Consider the following 15,901-nt stretch of genomic DNA (forward strand, 5'->3'; position numbering starts at 1 on the left):
GACAGAGCGCCAGCGATGAGAGAGAGAGAGAGCGAGGACAGAGGCTGCGAGAGAGAGAGAGAGAGAGAGAGCGAGACAGAGCGCCAGCGAGAGAGAGAGAGAGAGCGAGACAGAGCGCCAGCGAGAGAGAGAGAGAGAGCGAGACAGAGCGCCAGCGAGAGAGAGAGCGAGACAGAGCGCCAGCGAGAGAGAGAGAGCGAGACAGAGCGCCAGCGAGAGAGAGAGCGAGACAGAGCGCCAGCGAGAGAGAGAGCGAGACAGAGCGCCAGCGAGAGAGAGAGCGAGACAGAGCGCCAGCGAGAGAGAGAGAGAGAGAGCGAGACAGAGCGCCAGCGAGAGAGAGAGAGCGAGACAGAGCGCCAGCGAGAGAGAGCGAGACAGAGCGCCAGCGAGAGAGAGAGCGAGACAGAGCGCCAGCGAGAGAGAGAGCGAGACAGAGCGCCAGCGAGAGAGAGAGCGAGAAAGAGCGCCAGCGAGAGAGAGAGAGCGCGAAAGAGCGCCAGCGAGAGAGAGAGCGCGAAAGAGCGCCAGCGAGAGAGAGAGAGCGAAAGAGCGCCAGCGAGAGAGAGAGAGAGAGCGCGAGACAGAGCGCCAGCGAGAGAGAGAGAGAGCAAGACCGAGAGAGAGAGAGAGCAAGACCGAGAGAGAGAGAGAGCAAGACCGCCAGCGAGAGAGAGAGAGCAAGACCGAGAGAGAGAAAAAGACAGACCGAGATATAAGGGTGAAGCCCAGGCGTAACAGGACCGATATAAACAGAGGTTAGTGTGACACAGCAGACAGGAGAATCTCCCAACCAGGCAGGCAATGGGCCATGAGATTGGATGTTGTCCTCCTCACTAATCTGCTCTGATATACTATTACAGTATGTACTACAATGTTTCTGCTGCAGTCATTTAGCTGTGGCGCTGTGCCACGCTCCCCCCAAAAAAATGGAACATGAAAAAAGATTTGTTGAGGCGCACTTTGAAGATGCTAGAACAGTCCACATTTACTTTTCCTCTGCAAACAAAACGAGTAATGACTAGAAAACCATCCTATTAAGGAGTTGTCTGGTTTATCTATTTACCTAGTCGGCTTGGTGTTGTGCCTTCTATTCTAGATAAATATTTCTCTCAAGGTGCGAGTGCCATAGAGAGGGAAACATGCATTCTGATAAGCAGTCAATGCACAACAATTCTTAATGCAATGGTGTGGAAACAGCAGTTTTAATGGCCTTTGTTAAATAAATAAAAAAAGAGGTGGATCTCAGCTTTCCATTCCTTTTTTATTTGTCAACTCTTAAAAACAGAATGTGAACTGCCCCATTTTAAATCCAGACTTTTTAGCAGAGGCACGGTCTGCACGATACTGCTCTGCAATTCGCCATGAGCGCACAGGGGGAGAGTGGGGTTCAATGTAACACGGGTCAATTATAGGGTAACTTGGGGTAAGAACGCCACCCTCTCTCTAAATAATTTTTGGGGAGTGACTTAAATAGTTAGACAGATGACATTTGTTGTTGCACAAGAGTAGCGGCAACCAGGGAAAATATTGGGGGATTTTTTTAATGAAGTGGTTTGTGTGAAGTTTTATTAGTTTACTCTGATGGAGGGAGCGGTGGTTTGTGTGAAGTCTTATTAGTTTACTCTGATGGAGGGAGCGGTGATTTGTGTGAAGTTTTATTAGTTTACTCTGATGGAGGGAGCGGTGGTTTGTGTGAAGTCTTATTAGTTTACTCTGATGGAGGGAGCGGTGGTTTGCGGGGAATAATATAGGAAGGTATATTCCAAAAAATAAGTGTGTGTGTGTTTATATATTCACCCCAAAAATATATGGGGGATGGGAAATGATGCAGACAATTACGTTGATGGAAGCAACAATCTATCCGCAATATTAAAGCGGATGCACCTCCTAAATAACATTTTAAAACGAGGTGAAACGCTACACGGGTTAGCACACATCCTGCCTGTACAATAACATGTAGGCTTCTACTTCCAGCTTATACATTCTACACACACAATATTTTTTTTTACAGTTGTAATATTTTGTCTGTTTTTAGTCCTTCCTCTATTTCTGATGTCCATACAGTTTGACTTCTATGTGTAACTGCTATTTCACAACATTTCTGAACCTATATACATTTTACAAACCCTGTATGATTTACATTGGTTCTTGTTATTAGTGCTTCCTTCAGCTCCATTCAACCCCTCCCATCTATCTCTTCAACACCATCCATTTTGGATTTCTATTTTCCATATATTTTCTAACTGTGCTGTGATGCTTCACAAAAGTACTGAACCTTTCTATTCTCATAGTTTATATACATTTTTGCTAAAATAATTATTATATTATTGATTGACTATGGCTTTTCAAATCACCCAGTATTGCTATATGCGGCGTTAGCTCCAGGTAAATGTTGCAATTCTTCAGCCATTCCTGGACCTGTGACCAAAAACAAGCTACATATGGACAATACAAAAATTAATTAATGGCACAGCTGTCCATTTTTTGTCCTTACATGAAACGGGCATGTATTTTTATTTATCACAATTTTCTTTAACCTTTTTTGGTCTTTAATATAGGGCCGACATACAAGTTCCTTACTTTTTCCCCCTTCCACTTGCCTCTTCCATTTTTGTGGTAATGCTGCAAGTAGTTGGTTGTAATTTTGGTTAGAGCATACATTTCCATTTGTCTGCGTTACCTGCATGTTGTACAATTTACAAAGATTAAACCTTTTTTAAACATAAATTAGTATATTCGAGTTCAACCACAATATTTGCTGTATTATTTGTTCTGTATTTTCAGGTGGATTAAACTGAAATTGCAAACAACTTTCTATGGCTTGTTAAAAAATAACTACCGTAATTGCTGGACTATTAAGCGCACCTGAAAATAAGCCGCACCCACTGAATTTAAAAAAAAAAATGTATTTTGTACATAAATAAGCCGCACGTGTCTATAAGCCGCAGGTGCCTACCGGTACATTGAAACAAATGAACTTTACACAGCCTTTAAACGAAACACGGCTTGTAACAAAAATAAATAGGCTTTAACGAAACACGTCTTGTAACAAAAATAAATATGCTTTGACGAAACAGGCTTGTAACATTTTTTTTTTTTTTAATAGCAGTAAACAGTAGCCTACCAAGAAAGTCCTTGGTCACTATCTTCCTCCTGTGCACTGAAACCACTGAAGTCATCTCCTTTGGTGTCGGAGTTGAATAGCCTCAGAATTGCTTCATCCGATGTTGGATCGTTTTCATTGTGCTCTCCTCACTTTCATCCGGAGGCAAATTCCCCGCTGAGCTTATGCTGCCCACTTCAATACGCAGCAGCTCCACGCTGTCAGGACCCACTGGCAGACTTGACCATAAATCGCTCTTCGCATGCGGCCCATTTTAGTGAAGGATTTCTCCCCACTTGTCATCCAAGCCTCATTTTCTAGTTCGGGCCATCTGCTTTTCTTTCCTCTGAAAGCTTTTGTTGTCTTTTTGCACTAAGTCAGTTTCTCACGCTGCTGTTTCCAACGTCTTTTCATCGACTCATTAACGCTTCGAACACACCGACTGCGTCATTGCGTTTCGATACACCAGAAGTACATTCATTTCCAATGGAACGCTGGATTTGCCTTGCAGCATTGCGTTGCAGAGGCAGTTGCAGTGCGTTCTGTGTGGTGCATACGTTCGATAAATCGAACGTATGCATCAAATTGTATGAGTGGACTTGACAGAAAGTAGCAAAATATGAATGTAGATTTTTTTTTGCACACACATTCAGTAAAAATGTGTGATTACATAAAAACAGTTTGATTGCATAATTTCTTTACATTTTTTATAAATTTATTTGCCAAGTATATTATTTATTCGATGACATCCTCAAATTAATTGTGAGAGCCTATAATATAATTTCCCTCCAAAATGCAGTTTTGGAGCGAAATGCAATAATAAATAGTAAAGATAGGCAGAGTAGGCTCTTTCAACAATGAGACCAACGACCACCTCATTGGCTAGGTTAGCAAGCTAGGTTAGCTAGCTAGCTAACGCTAACTAGCCACATCTAGCACAAGCTCACTACTAAACTGACCTGGCAATCCTACTATCGTGGACACTTGTCTCCAAGCAGCATTTTTTTGTGTTTATGTCCCTGTAGCTGTCAGCAGTTGTGTCAAAAAGACACGGTTTTGAGGATACTGCGAAAATTATTCTCTCTTCCATGTGTCCAACCGCATGCGACCATTTGCAAAAGGTACCTGCATCAGTATAGTTGCCTAGCTGCGCAAAATGTTATGCAGCAGTGATGCAATGACGCAGCCGGTGTGTTCGAAGCGTAAGGCCAAGCTCCCGTGCAGCAGCTCTATTTACTTTTCAAACAGCCAGATGATCGCCTTCAAATTGAAAGCTGCATCATATGCATTTCTCCGTGTCTTTGCCATGATGAGGGTGACAAAATGACTACCGTAATCAGAATGATGGAAAGTTTGAGCGCGCTCGATTTACTTCACATTATGTGACGGTGCTCAGTTTTTTGGCGGCATGAATTTGTGAAAGCGGGAAAAATCCATAAATTAGCCGCGTCATTGTATAAAGCGCAAGGTTCATAGCGTGGGAAAAAAGTAGCGGCTTATAGTCCGGAAATTACGGTATATTGGAGATGATTTAGTTTTCAAATACCTGAAAGTGAACAGTTGTAATCAGAAAAGGGAAAAAGGCCATTCTTGAACATGGGGTTTCACCTCAACTTACTCTACAGGTACATTATATTCACTGTCTTAATGCAAGTTTTTTGGGACATGCTTACTAAATACAGATACTATAGGCAACCCCATGATTCAGACTATTTATTTATAGCCACCATGCTGCAAGCATTACAAGCATTTCGCTACACCCACAATAACATCTGCTTAAATATGTGTATGCAGCCAATCAAATTTGATTTGCATCAGTTGGGCTACATGTGATAATGCTTATTGCTAATAGCATACCTAATAATATGGACCATGCATTGGCTATATGCATGGTCCAATATGTTAAAGTTGCACTATGAAGAAATCGCTCCGCCATCACCTGGTTGCTAAAACTATAATAGTTTATGTGACAAAATAAGCTAGTATAGTGTAGAGAATCATTGTACCATCATTAACAAACATATAATTGTTTCAGCTGGTTTGTCAAAACCGAAAGTAAAAGATGCAAAAACAAAAAAAAATTACCAGGAAGCATAGAAATAGGAAGCATAGAAATAGCAACATAGAACAGATCTACCGCTTCGTAGACTTGCTTAAAAGTAGAATGATAGATCTATAACTCACTTTTTATGTGAATTTGGTCGGGTTGCTCAACAAGTTACACATTGCCACTTTAAAATAATTTTGGGGGATAATTTCTAGAGGTGGAAATTATATTTTAGATGGTGTCAGCATCCTTTTAAAATTCACCAAAACTGAGCTTCTCCGTATTTCTACACAAAATTGCTCTGGGGTACACCCCAAAACAAGGGGAGAGGGACCCCTCTTTGAACCGCACCTAGATTACCGTTTCCCCCCACTGCTACACATTTTTCAAGAGGAAACACTGGTACGTTCTCAAAGGCTAGCCACACTAAGATGAGCTATTTGAAGAGAATCAGTTTGAGCAAAGTGAGACATAGAATCGCTCATCTTGATTACATAATGAGTAGTTATTTCGGATGCAAGGTCATTTGCAGATTAGTGATCTGTGCAGGCCGACTGCAATGTAGCCAATCTCAAAGATGTACTGCAAGCCTGTCCTTGGCTCATTGCATGGTGTGTAAGGGTCATTGTGTGTGCACAAACGTGTGTGTGAACATGAGAATTATCTAATTTACATAAGTTCACACACCCCTGAGTTAATACTTTGTAGAAGCACCTTTGGCGGCAATTACAGCTTTGATTCTTCTTAGGTATGTCTGTATCAGCTTTGATTCTTCTTAGGTATGTCTGTATCAGCTTTGATTCTTCTTAGGTATGTCTGTATCAGCTTTGCACATCTGGATTTGGGGATTTTCTCCCATTCTTCCTTGCAGATTTTCTCAAGCTCTGTTGAGTTAATTTTTTAATTTCACCTTTATTTAACCAGGTAGGCTATTTGAGAACAAGTTCTCATTTGCAACTGCGACCTGGCCAAGATAAAGCAAAGCAGTTCGACACATACAACAACAGAGTTACACATGGAATAAACAAACATACAATCAATAATACAGTAGGAAAATCTATATACAGCATGTGCAAATGAGGTAGGATAAGAGAGGTAAGGCAATAAATAGTCCATGATGGCAAAGTAATTACAATATAGCAATTAAACACTGGAATGGTAGAATGTGCAAGTTGAGATACTGGGGTGCAAAGGAGCAAGATAAATAAATAAATACAGTATGATGATGAGGTAGATTGGATGGACTATTTACAGATGAGCCATGTACAGGTGCAGTGATCTGCTCTGATAGCTGGTGCTTAAAGCTAGTGAGGAAGGTAAGAGACTCCAGTTTCAGAGATTTTTGCAGTTCGTTGCAGTCATTGGCAGCAGAGAACTGGAAGGAGAGGCGGCCAAAGGAAGAATTGGTTTTGGGGGGTGACCAGTGAGATATACCTGCTGGAGCTCGTGCTACGGGTGGGTGCTGCTATGGTGATCAGTGAGCTGAGATAAGGCGGGGCTTTACCTAGCAGAGACTTATAGAAGAGACTTATAGATGACCTGGAGCCAGTGGGTTTGGCAACGAATATGAAGCGAGGGCCAGCCAACGAGAGCATACAGGTTCGCAGTGGTGGGTAGTATATGGGGCTTTGGAAACAAAACAGATGGCACTGTGATAGACTGCATCCAATTTGTTGAGTAGAGTGTTGGAGGCTATTTTGTAAATGACATCGCCGAAGTCGAGGATCGGTAGGATGGTCAGTTTTACGAGGGTATGTTTGGCAGCATGAGTGAAGGATGCTTTGTTGCGAAATAGGAAGACGATTCTAGATTTAATTTTGGATTGGAGATGTTTAATGTGAGTCTGGAAGGAGAGTTTACAGTCTAACCAGACACCTAGGTATTTGTAGTTGTCCACATATTCTTAGTCAGAACCGTCCAGAGTAGTGATGCTGGACGGGCGGGCAGGTGCGGGCAGCGATCGGTTGAAGAGCATGCATTTAGTTTTACTTGCATTTAAGAGCAGTTGGAGGCCACGGAAGAGTTGTATGGCATTGAAGCGCATCTGGAGGTTAGTTAACACAGTGTCCAAAGAAGGGCCAGAGGTATACAGAATGGTGTCGTCTGCATAGAAGTGGATCAAAGAATCACCAGCAGCAAGAGCGACATCATTGATGTATACAGAGAAGAGAGTCGGCCCGAGAATTGAACCTTGTTGCACCCCCATAGAGACTGCCAGAGGTGTGAACAACAGGCCCTCCGATTTGACATACTGAACTCTGAGAAGTAGCTGAACCAAGCGAGGCAATCATTTGAGAAACCAAAGCTGTTGAGTCTGCCAATAAGAATGTTGTGATTGACAGATTCGAAAGCCTTGGCCAGGTCGATGAATACGGCTGCACAGTAATGTCTCTTATCGATGGTGGTTATGATATTGTTTAGGACCTTGAGCGTGGCTGAGGTGCACCCATGACCAAGTTAAATGGGGAATGGTGGTGAACAGCAATCGTCAAATCTTTCCACAAATGTTCAAGTCTGGGCTTTGGCTGGGCCACTCAAGGACTTTCACATTCTTGTTCTGAAGCCATTCCAGCGTTGCTTTGGCTGTATGCTTGGGGTCGTTGTCCTGTTGGAACGTAAATCGTCACCCCAGTCTGAAGTCATTTGCACTCTGAAGCAGGTTCTCATCAAGGATTTGCCTCCATTCATTGTTCCCTCTATCCTTACCTGTCTCCCAGTCCTTGCCCCTGAAAAGCATCCACATAGCATGATGCTGCCACCACCATGGTTTACGGTAGGGATGACGTTAACCAGGCACAACTCACCACCTGTCTTTCTCCAGACATAGCGCTTTGCATTCAGGATAAAGAGTTACATTTTAGTCTCATCAAGGCACAGAATCTTTCACAGTCTTTCACATGCCTTTTTGCAAACTCCAGGTGTACTGTTTTCTGCCTTTTTCTCAGGAGTGGCTTCCGTCTGGCCACTCTCCCATAAAGTCCAGATTGGTGATAGGCTGTCTTTCTGGCAGGTTCTTCAAACTCAGCCAAGGAACTCCGTAGTTCTGTCAGAGTGGTCATAGGGTTCTTGGTCACCTCCCTGACCAAGATCCTTCTTGCCCGGTTGGTCAGTTTGGTCGGACGGCCAGCTCTAGTCTGGGTAGTTCCATATTTCTTCCATTTCCCAATGATGGAGACCACTGTGCTCTTGGAAATTGTTTTAAACCCTTCCCCCGATACAGTATATGCCTCATCACAATTCTCTCTCGGAGATCTATGGACAGTTCTTTGGACTTCATGGTATAGTTTCTGCTCTGACATGCACTGTCAACAGTGGAACCTTATATAGGACAGGTGTGTCTTTCTAAATCATGTCCAAACAATGGAATTGGCCACAGTTGGACTCCAAATCCAGTTGTAGAGACATCTCATGGATGATCATGATCATGCACGCAATTTGGAGGGTCATAGCAAAGGGTCTGAAAACGTATGTACTGTAAATGCAATATTTCTGTATTTCATTTTCACTAAATTTGCAAACATTTCTAAAAACATGTTTTTTCGTTGTCATTATGGGTTACTGTGTGTAGATGGGGGAGTGTAAAATAATATTGAATCCAATTTGAATTCAGGATGTAACACAACGACGTGCAACTGGCAGCCCGCAGGCCGTCCAACTTTTGAAGGCTCTCGGATCTATATTTTATATAATATATTTTAACAACTCAGTCGGGGTCTCAATTTACTGTTTCCAATTAGTACACAAGGTGCAACTTCATAATTAGATTTTGCATCAGCAGTCAGTCTCTGATAGTCAATTATTTAGATTTTTTTTGTTTATCTTTAATTAGGCAAGTCAGTTAATAACTAATTCTTATTTACAATGACAGCCTACCGGAGAACAGTGGGTTAACTGCCTTGTTCAGAGGCAGAACGACAGATTTTTGACCTTTTCATATCGGGGATTCAATCCAGCAACCTTTCAGTTACTGGCCAAATGCTCTAACCACTAGGCTACCTGCTGCCCCAGTTAGCCCATGTCAACTAAAAATGTTTAGATTGCCAAGTTAGTCAGTCTCACTCAGATATTAAAACCGGCAAACATTTCTCTCCGCCCCATTGCAAAATTAGTAGAATTGCATGAAATTAGTAAAAAATTGCTACATATTTTCTCCGCCCCATGTCAAAATGTGTAGAATTGCAGCAAATTTGCTTTAAAATTGCAACACTTTCTCTACACCCCATGGCAAAATGTATATAATTGCATGAAAATGTACTTGCTGTATGTGTGTGTTCTCACTGACACTAATCCTAGGTCAGTGAGCTGCTTTGTGTGTACATGCTTATACATGTGTGTGGTGTGTCTGTCCATGCGCCAATGTATCTGTCTGTATGCATGCCCCCTCAGTTTGTGACTACCCCTGGGTTGGTCAGAGAGCTGTTCTCTGTCTCTCTGGCACTGTGTGTGTGTGTGTGTGTGTGTGTGTGTGTGTGTGTGTGTGGCAGTGTGTGTGTGGCAGTGTGTGTGTGGCAGTGTGTGTGTGGCAGTGTGTGTGTGGCAGTGTGTGTGTGGCAGTGTGTGTGTGGCAGTGTGTGTGTGGCAGTGTGTGTGTGGCAGTGTGTGTGTGGCAGTGTGTTGATTGTGGCCACCCACCCTGCCTCACCAGGCCAGAGACACAAAGACAACAGTCTGCAGGACAGCATTATACTGCATACTACAGACCCTGTGCTGGGCTACTAGGATACACATGTTTCTTTCACAAAGACTTGGGCTGAAAACGAACCAGCAACCAGCAGCTTTTTCATCTCAATAAAGAGGGTATACATAGTGTCGCCCGACTGGGTGATTCTCAAGACATTTGGAATTTCCTTTCCAGATATCTTCCACCACATTTCCTCTTGGATTCAATGAGATTATGATCTGATAAAGTCTCATTCTGTCTTATTACAGGACAAATATATATTTCTATTAAGGGATCTCCATCCCTGTTTCTGGAGAGCTAGCCCCCGCTGTAGATTTTCACTCCAACACCAGTTGTAACTAACCTGATTCATCTTATCAACATGCAAATTATTAGAATTAGGAGCACTAGATTAGAGTTGGAGCTAGAACCTACATAACGGTAGATCTACAGGAACAGGGTTGGAGGTTAAACCTACAGAACGGTAGTTCTCCACGAACAGGGTTGGAGGTTAAACCTACAGAACGGTAGTTCTACAGGAACAGGGTTGGAGGTTAAACCTGCAGAACGGTAGTTCTCCACGAACAGGGTTGGAGGTTAAACCTACATAACGGTAGATCTACAGGAACAGGGTTGGAGGTTAAACCTACAGAACGGTAGTTCTCCACGAACAGGGTTGGAGGTTAAACCTACAGAACGGTAGCTCTACAGGAACAGGGTTGGAGGTTAAACCTACAGAACGGTAGCTCTACAGGAACAGGGTTGGAGGTTAAACCTACAGAACGGTAGCTCTACAGGAACAGGGTTGGAGGTTAAACCTACAGAACGGTAGCTCTACAGGAACAGGGTTGGAGGTTAAACCTACAGAACTGTAGCTCCCCAGGAACAGGGTTGGAGGTTAAACCTACAGAACGGTAGCTCTCCAGGAACAGGGTTGGAGGTTAAACCTACAGAACGGTAGCTCTCCAGGAACAGGGTTGGAGGTTAAACCTACAGAACGGTAGCTCTCCTGGAACAGGGTTGGAGGTTAAACCTACAGAACGGTAGCTCTCCAGGAACAGGGTTGGAGGTTAAACCTACAGAATGGTAGCTCTACAGGAACAGGATTGGAGGTTAAACCTACAGAATGGTAGCTCTCCAGGAACAGGAATGGAGGTTAAATCTACAGAATGGTAGCTCTCCAGGAACAGGGTTGGAGGGAAAACCTACAGAACGGTACAGTGGTTTGTCCTTTAAAAGTTTCAGCGTACTGCAGCACAGCTTGCGTGGTGCAGCAGAATTCTATGGCACGTTAATTAAGTGCCAACCACTGGTACCATTAATGCTAGTTAGTGCTAGTTTGACCACCAGAGGGCATCTTTGAGAAGCATATGATAACCTTCAATAGTGGCTGTACTAGAGAATTTAAAACCTTTTTTTGTAAGAACATAGTATATGAGACTGATTTTAAGAAATGTTGCTTAATTAATTTGATTAATATTATGGTGTTTCTATTCCAAGAAAAAAATATGATGCTGTACAACGTGACGTCGGGAGTAGGCTGGCTATAGTACTGGGCTATTTAGCTAAAGGAATCCCTGTGTCGTGCGGGCACGCGTTCAATGCGGGCACGCAAGGCCCCATCCACAAAGTATCAAAATACAGAGAGGTGTTGGTAGAGGTATATTGTCCTGCTAATAGCCCATAATGGGCTATTATAATAGTGTACATGGTGTCCAGGTCAGAATACTGTTAGGATTTATGTTTATGCATAATAGCCTGTTAGCATATTGGTTGAAGAGGAATATTGTTTTGTTACACACATGTACGCACACCCCCCTCTGTATAGTGTGTGTAGGTGTAAGGACTGACCAACACAGGCCATAAAAGTTGTGGACAGTCTGGAGAGGGGAAGGGTGCAGCTCTCTAGACCAACCAAGAGGTTAGAATACTGGACAATACCATATTAGGAACTGTTTTAGTGTAGAATCGACAGACCCAAGACGGAGTTAATCTACCCAGCAACCAGAGGTGGACAAAGGAACGCGCCAAGGGGCCAGCAAAGGGGGGCAGAGTCTAAACCAGGCCCAGCCTCTACTGTGATAGGCCAACAGACGCGTTGAAACGACGTCATCATGGTATAAGAACAGCTGTTTACGTACTTCTTGCCAGTTCCCTGTTCATCCTGCGCGGTGAAACAGCGAACCCGTATATACGAAAATTGCATTTGCCATTCATTGTTTGCGGTAATTAAACATAATTAAAGAAAGTTAGCAGACCATGCATTTTATTTATACTGACACCGGATGTGTTACACGCAGTGTTCACAATACCCAAAACATTTATTTATTAAAGAATATCAGAAAGAATTTTGGTACTTATTTATTTTGATCCAAAGCCATGAATGAGTAAGTCACTCAGCTTTATGTAGGTGCCGCTATGACTATGCCATCAACTTGATAATATATAACGATATTTGAGGTTATTTTGTTTAAAAAAAAAAAAAAAGTGATAGAAACACTGGGCCAATTGTGCACCGTCCTATGGGACTCCCAATCACGGTCAGATGTGATACATAATAATAATAATACTTTTTTGTTGTATTATTTGTTTTGTCTTTTACGGTGGATTAAACTGAATTTCAACCAATCACGGCCGGTTGTGATACAGCCAACCTAACAAAGAAATACATTTGACTATAGAATTCTCCACCTACCCTCCTTCTAGGCAAGTCTATTGTCCAGCTACCTGCTAATAGCCATAAAGGCGCTGTACAACGTGACCGTGTGTGTTTAAAAGAGTATTTTCCAGTAAGCAACAATTTGTTTACCTTCATGAGGCTTCGACCTAATATTTCTGTAATTCAGTGATATTTCTTCCCATAGTAATTCATTATGGATCCATAACTAAATGAACGTCTGCATTTTGGAAAAGTATTTTTATCATTATTTTATTAACGAAAGCATAAAGATACCATTACTAGTTACATTGTTATAGTTTGAACGTGCAGACTGGCACTAAGAACAGCGGAAACGTTTCCCAAGTCTGCACCATTATTAGTGCAATGCCCCTTAAAGTGTTGCTCTGTGCTACCGAGTGTGGCGGGGTGGGGGTCCACCGCCGCCCCCTTCCTTCCTCCCTTCCCCATGGGCTAGGTCCGTCTTCTGTGCGCGGCTCTGCGGCCCATCCCATGGCCCCTGCCCTCGTGCCTTGAACCTCGTGCGCTTTCAGTGGATACAGCTGAAGAACTGCAAGGCAATCCCACTGTGAGCCACTCGGGAGCCATGACCAATATATATTGTCTGCTAATAACAGGGTTAATAATATATATGTGAGAATATCCAAGGGGCTTTAATTTAATAATAAATCGCTTGGTTTAAAAAATAATATTTGAGATGATTTCGTTTTCAAATAACGTAAAATGAGCGACAAAAAGGCCATCCTTGAACGTGGAGTGAGACATTGTTACTATTTTGTAAATTCAGCCTGTTTGTTATTTATAATTATTTCTGTTTGGAGGGAGAGAAACCAAAAACCTACAGTCATCTCATGGGTCTTCCAGTCGAGGCCGCCACTCAGTCAGGAGTGGCCTACAGTACTACAGTAAGAGAAAAAGAATCCTAACAAAATAAAAACCTCAGTGTAACAGTTTTAGAAAGTAATACTGAGGTCATGCACAATTATCAGTTTATATTTAGGTTTATGTCACCCATTCATTGTCAGTTAAATACACAGTAGGACCCAAAAGCATGGGTCCTACTCTAACTCCTCCTTGTGCTGGTCTGGAGCAATGAAGTGATGACGCAGGGTACCGTACTAAACCACAAATGACCTCTAAGTACCGCGGCATAATAACATAACTTTTAGTGGAGCAACCACCGTAGCTCTCTAGGAACAGGGTTGGAGAGGCCTACCCTAGTATATAATGAACAACTTTGGGGCCTCATTTGAAATGGCATGCTATTCTCTAGCGCAGTAATTGGGACTCCTTTTGAGCAGACCTGGATCCCTGGGTTTTCCCACTCACCTAGTCTCCTTATTGAACTGGAGCCTCCAGCTGATCCCAGGCTGTTGGGTGCCTGGAACAATGAGAGGTTTCAGACCAGGTCAATACAAGGATATCAACACCACCTGGGTATCAGTCTGTTTAGCCATCATTCCACTTCCACGCAATGACACAGTAGGAGTGGAATGTTAGCAAACAGGTTAGATTTCAGGCTACGCACAAACTGTATAGTGAACAAGAGTACTGTACCTCACAATACAACACACTATCATTGTGCTGATTGATTTGCTCATTTCTATTTAGGCAGTTCAGCAAGTCCTTATTTGTGGATAGTAGCCATTTTCCTGCCTAGCTGGGTTGTATATCAATAGTCTGTCCTCATGACTCACCATGTAAGAGGCGGTCGCTCTGTGTAGTGGGGACATCCGTCGGATCAGGTCCTCCTGGAGCAGCTGGATGTTGGCTTGTAGGGAGGGAGCCGTAGAGCCTAGCATGCCCAGCCTGGAGGCCCCAACAGCGGGCAGCTCCAACCCGAATCCCAGGCTCTGTCCCAGGCCTTCCCTGCTGCTGCTGACTGGGGTCCTGGAGGAAGATGACAGGGAGGCCAGGAGCTCTGTGTTGCTGAGGGACCCGAGAGGGTTCTTACAGGCCTGGTTGGCCAGCTTGGTGATGCCCCGTGCCTCACTTGTACTCATCATCTCCAGCCGCTTGCCTGGGGAGTCCATCTTGATGCCTCGCAGATGAGAGCCACTTGGAAGAGAGGAGGGGAGAGGTGGAGCAGGGGAGAAGAGAGTGGTGGGGCGGGAGGAGGAGGGTGGATCGGATTGTAGGGTTGGCGTTACTGAGCCTGTGAATTCAAAGGGTTGTGGTAGTTTCCATCTACTAGAGGGGGAAGATGAAGAGGGGGAAGGAGAGTCGGGTAAATGATCAAGGGTGTTGCCTATTAACTGTGTCCTCTGACCTTTGCAGGCTAACCTATCAGAACCACCCATAGCCCAGTTGTTTAAAGAGTTCATCCCCTCAGCTTGGGAGAGGAGAGAGGGGGTGGAGGAGAGCTGGTGCTCTGCTCTAACCCCCAGGGCTCCTAGCCCATCCAACCCGCACAAACCCTCCTCTGGCTGGGTAGAGATGTCTAGGATGAGAGGGTCTGTGAGCAGGTTTCCGTACAGAGCTCCAGGCGGTGTGGGCTCCAGCAGGCTTGCAACCTCCTCCAGCAACTCCAGCCCCAGTGCCTCTCCTCTGGAGTCAGGCAGCTCCACTGTCCCCTCAGCCTGCCCCCTGCTGGGGAGTGCGGGGAGCTGCGGGTACACAGAGTCCCTCATGAGCCTGGTGCTGCCGATGTCCAACCGGGACACTTTAGGAGGGGGCCGGATCGTCTTGAGGCTGGTCTCCCATGACTCCTCGTCCTGAAGCATGTAACAGGACGAGGAAGAGAAATAGGGCGGCGCCTGGCCGCTGATTGACAGGTGAGTGGCGGAGGTAGTATCAACGGGAGGAGAGGGAGTTGCGGATCCCTGGTCCCTGATTGGAGGTAAGTGGGAGGCGGAGTGGTGGGATTGGTTGATCTGGGGCAGGACACGGAAGAGGCGGTGGTGTCTGGGGAGCCCCAGAAAGTTGCCGCAGGGCCGGGCACCGACGGGTGACAGAGGTTTCAACTTGGCAGACTTCTTAGGCTGGGGGAAAGTCATACAGCGTGTTTGAGGGGATCAGTTCGAGCAAGGGGAGGCAGAGAATTACTCATTTTGATAAGAAAATTAGTAATTATTTGAGATGCAAGTTGATTCGTAAATCACAGAGTCGTCACCTAGACTTGCATTTTGAAGGTTTAGGTTGCCGTTAAGCACTTTCCCAATAAAATTATTTGGATAATAAAGACGTCCATACTCTTCTATCCTAACCGTGTTAACTTCTCTGGGATAGGTGGCAGTATTTTCACATCCAGATGAAACACTTGTCCAAAGTAAACTGCCTGCTACTCAGGCCCAGAAGCTAAGATGTGCATACTATTAGTAGATTTGGATAAAAAGCACTCGGAAGTTTCTAAAACTGTTTGAATCATGTCTGAGTATAACAGAACTTATTTGGCAGGCGAAACCCCAAGGA

At 44.1% G+C, this 15,901-nt stretch overlaps 1 protein-coding gene across 2 annotated transcripts in view; it reads right to left on the reverse strand.

Annotated features, from left to right (window-relative positions):
- LOC129836536 (AN1-type zinc finger protein 4-like) overlaps positions 1-15,901 on the reverse strand; it is a 53,864-nt gene that overhangs the window by 11,703 nt on the left and 26,260 nt on the right. For both annotated transcript variants that reach the window (XM_055902851.1, XM_055902852.1), the window contains exons 7-8: positions 14,188-15,471; positions 13,820-13,871 (exon numbers count right to left, since the gene is read on the reverse strand). In XM_055902851.1, coding sequence (XP_055758826.1) covers positions 13,820-13,871; positions 14,188-15,471 — 1,336 coding nt within the window. The remainder of the gene's footprint in view (positions 1-13,819; positions 13,872-14,187; positions 15,472-15,901) is intronic.

The sequence above is a fragment of the Salvelinus fontinalis genome, chromosome 37, assembly GCF_029448725.1.
Source record: "Salvelinus fontinalis isolate EN_2023a chromosome 37, ASM2944872v1, whole genome shotgun sequence".
Classification (NCBI taxonomy): domain Eukaryota; kingdom Metazoa; phylum Chordata; class Actinopteri; order Salmoniformes; family Salmonidae; genus Salvelinus; species Salvelinus fontinalis.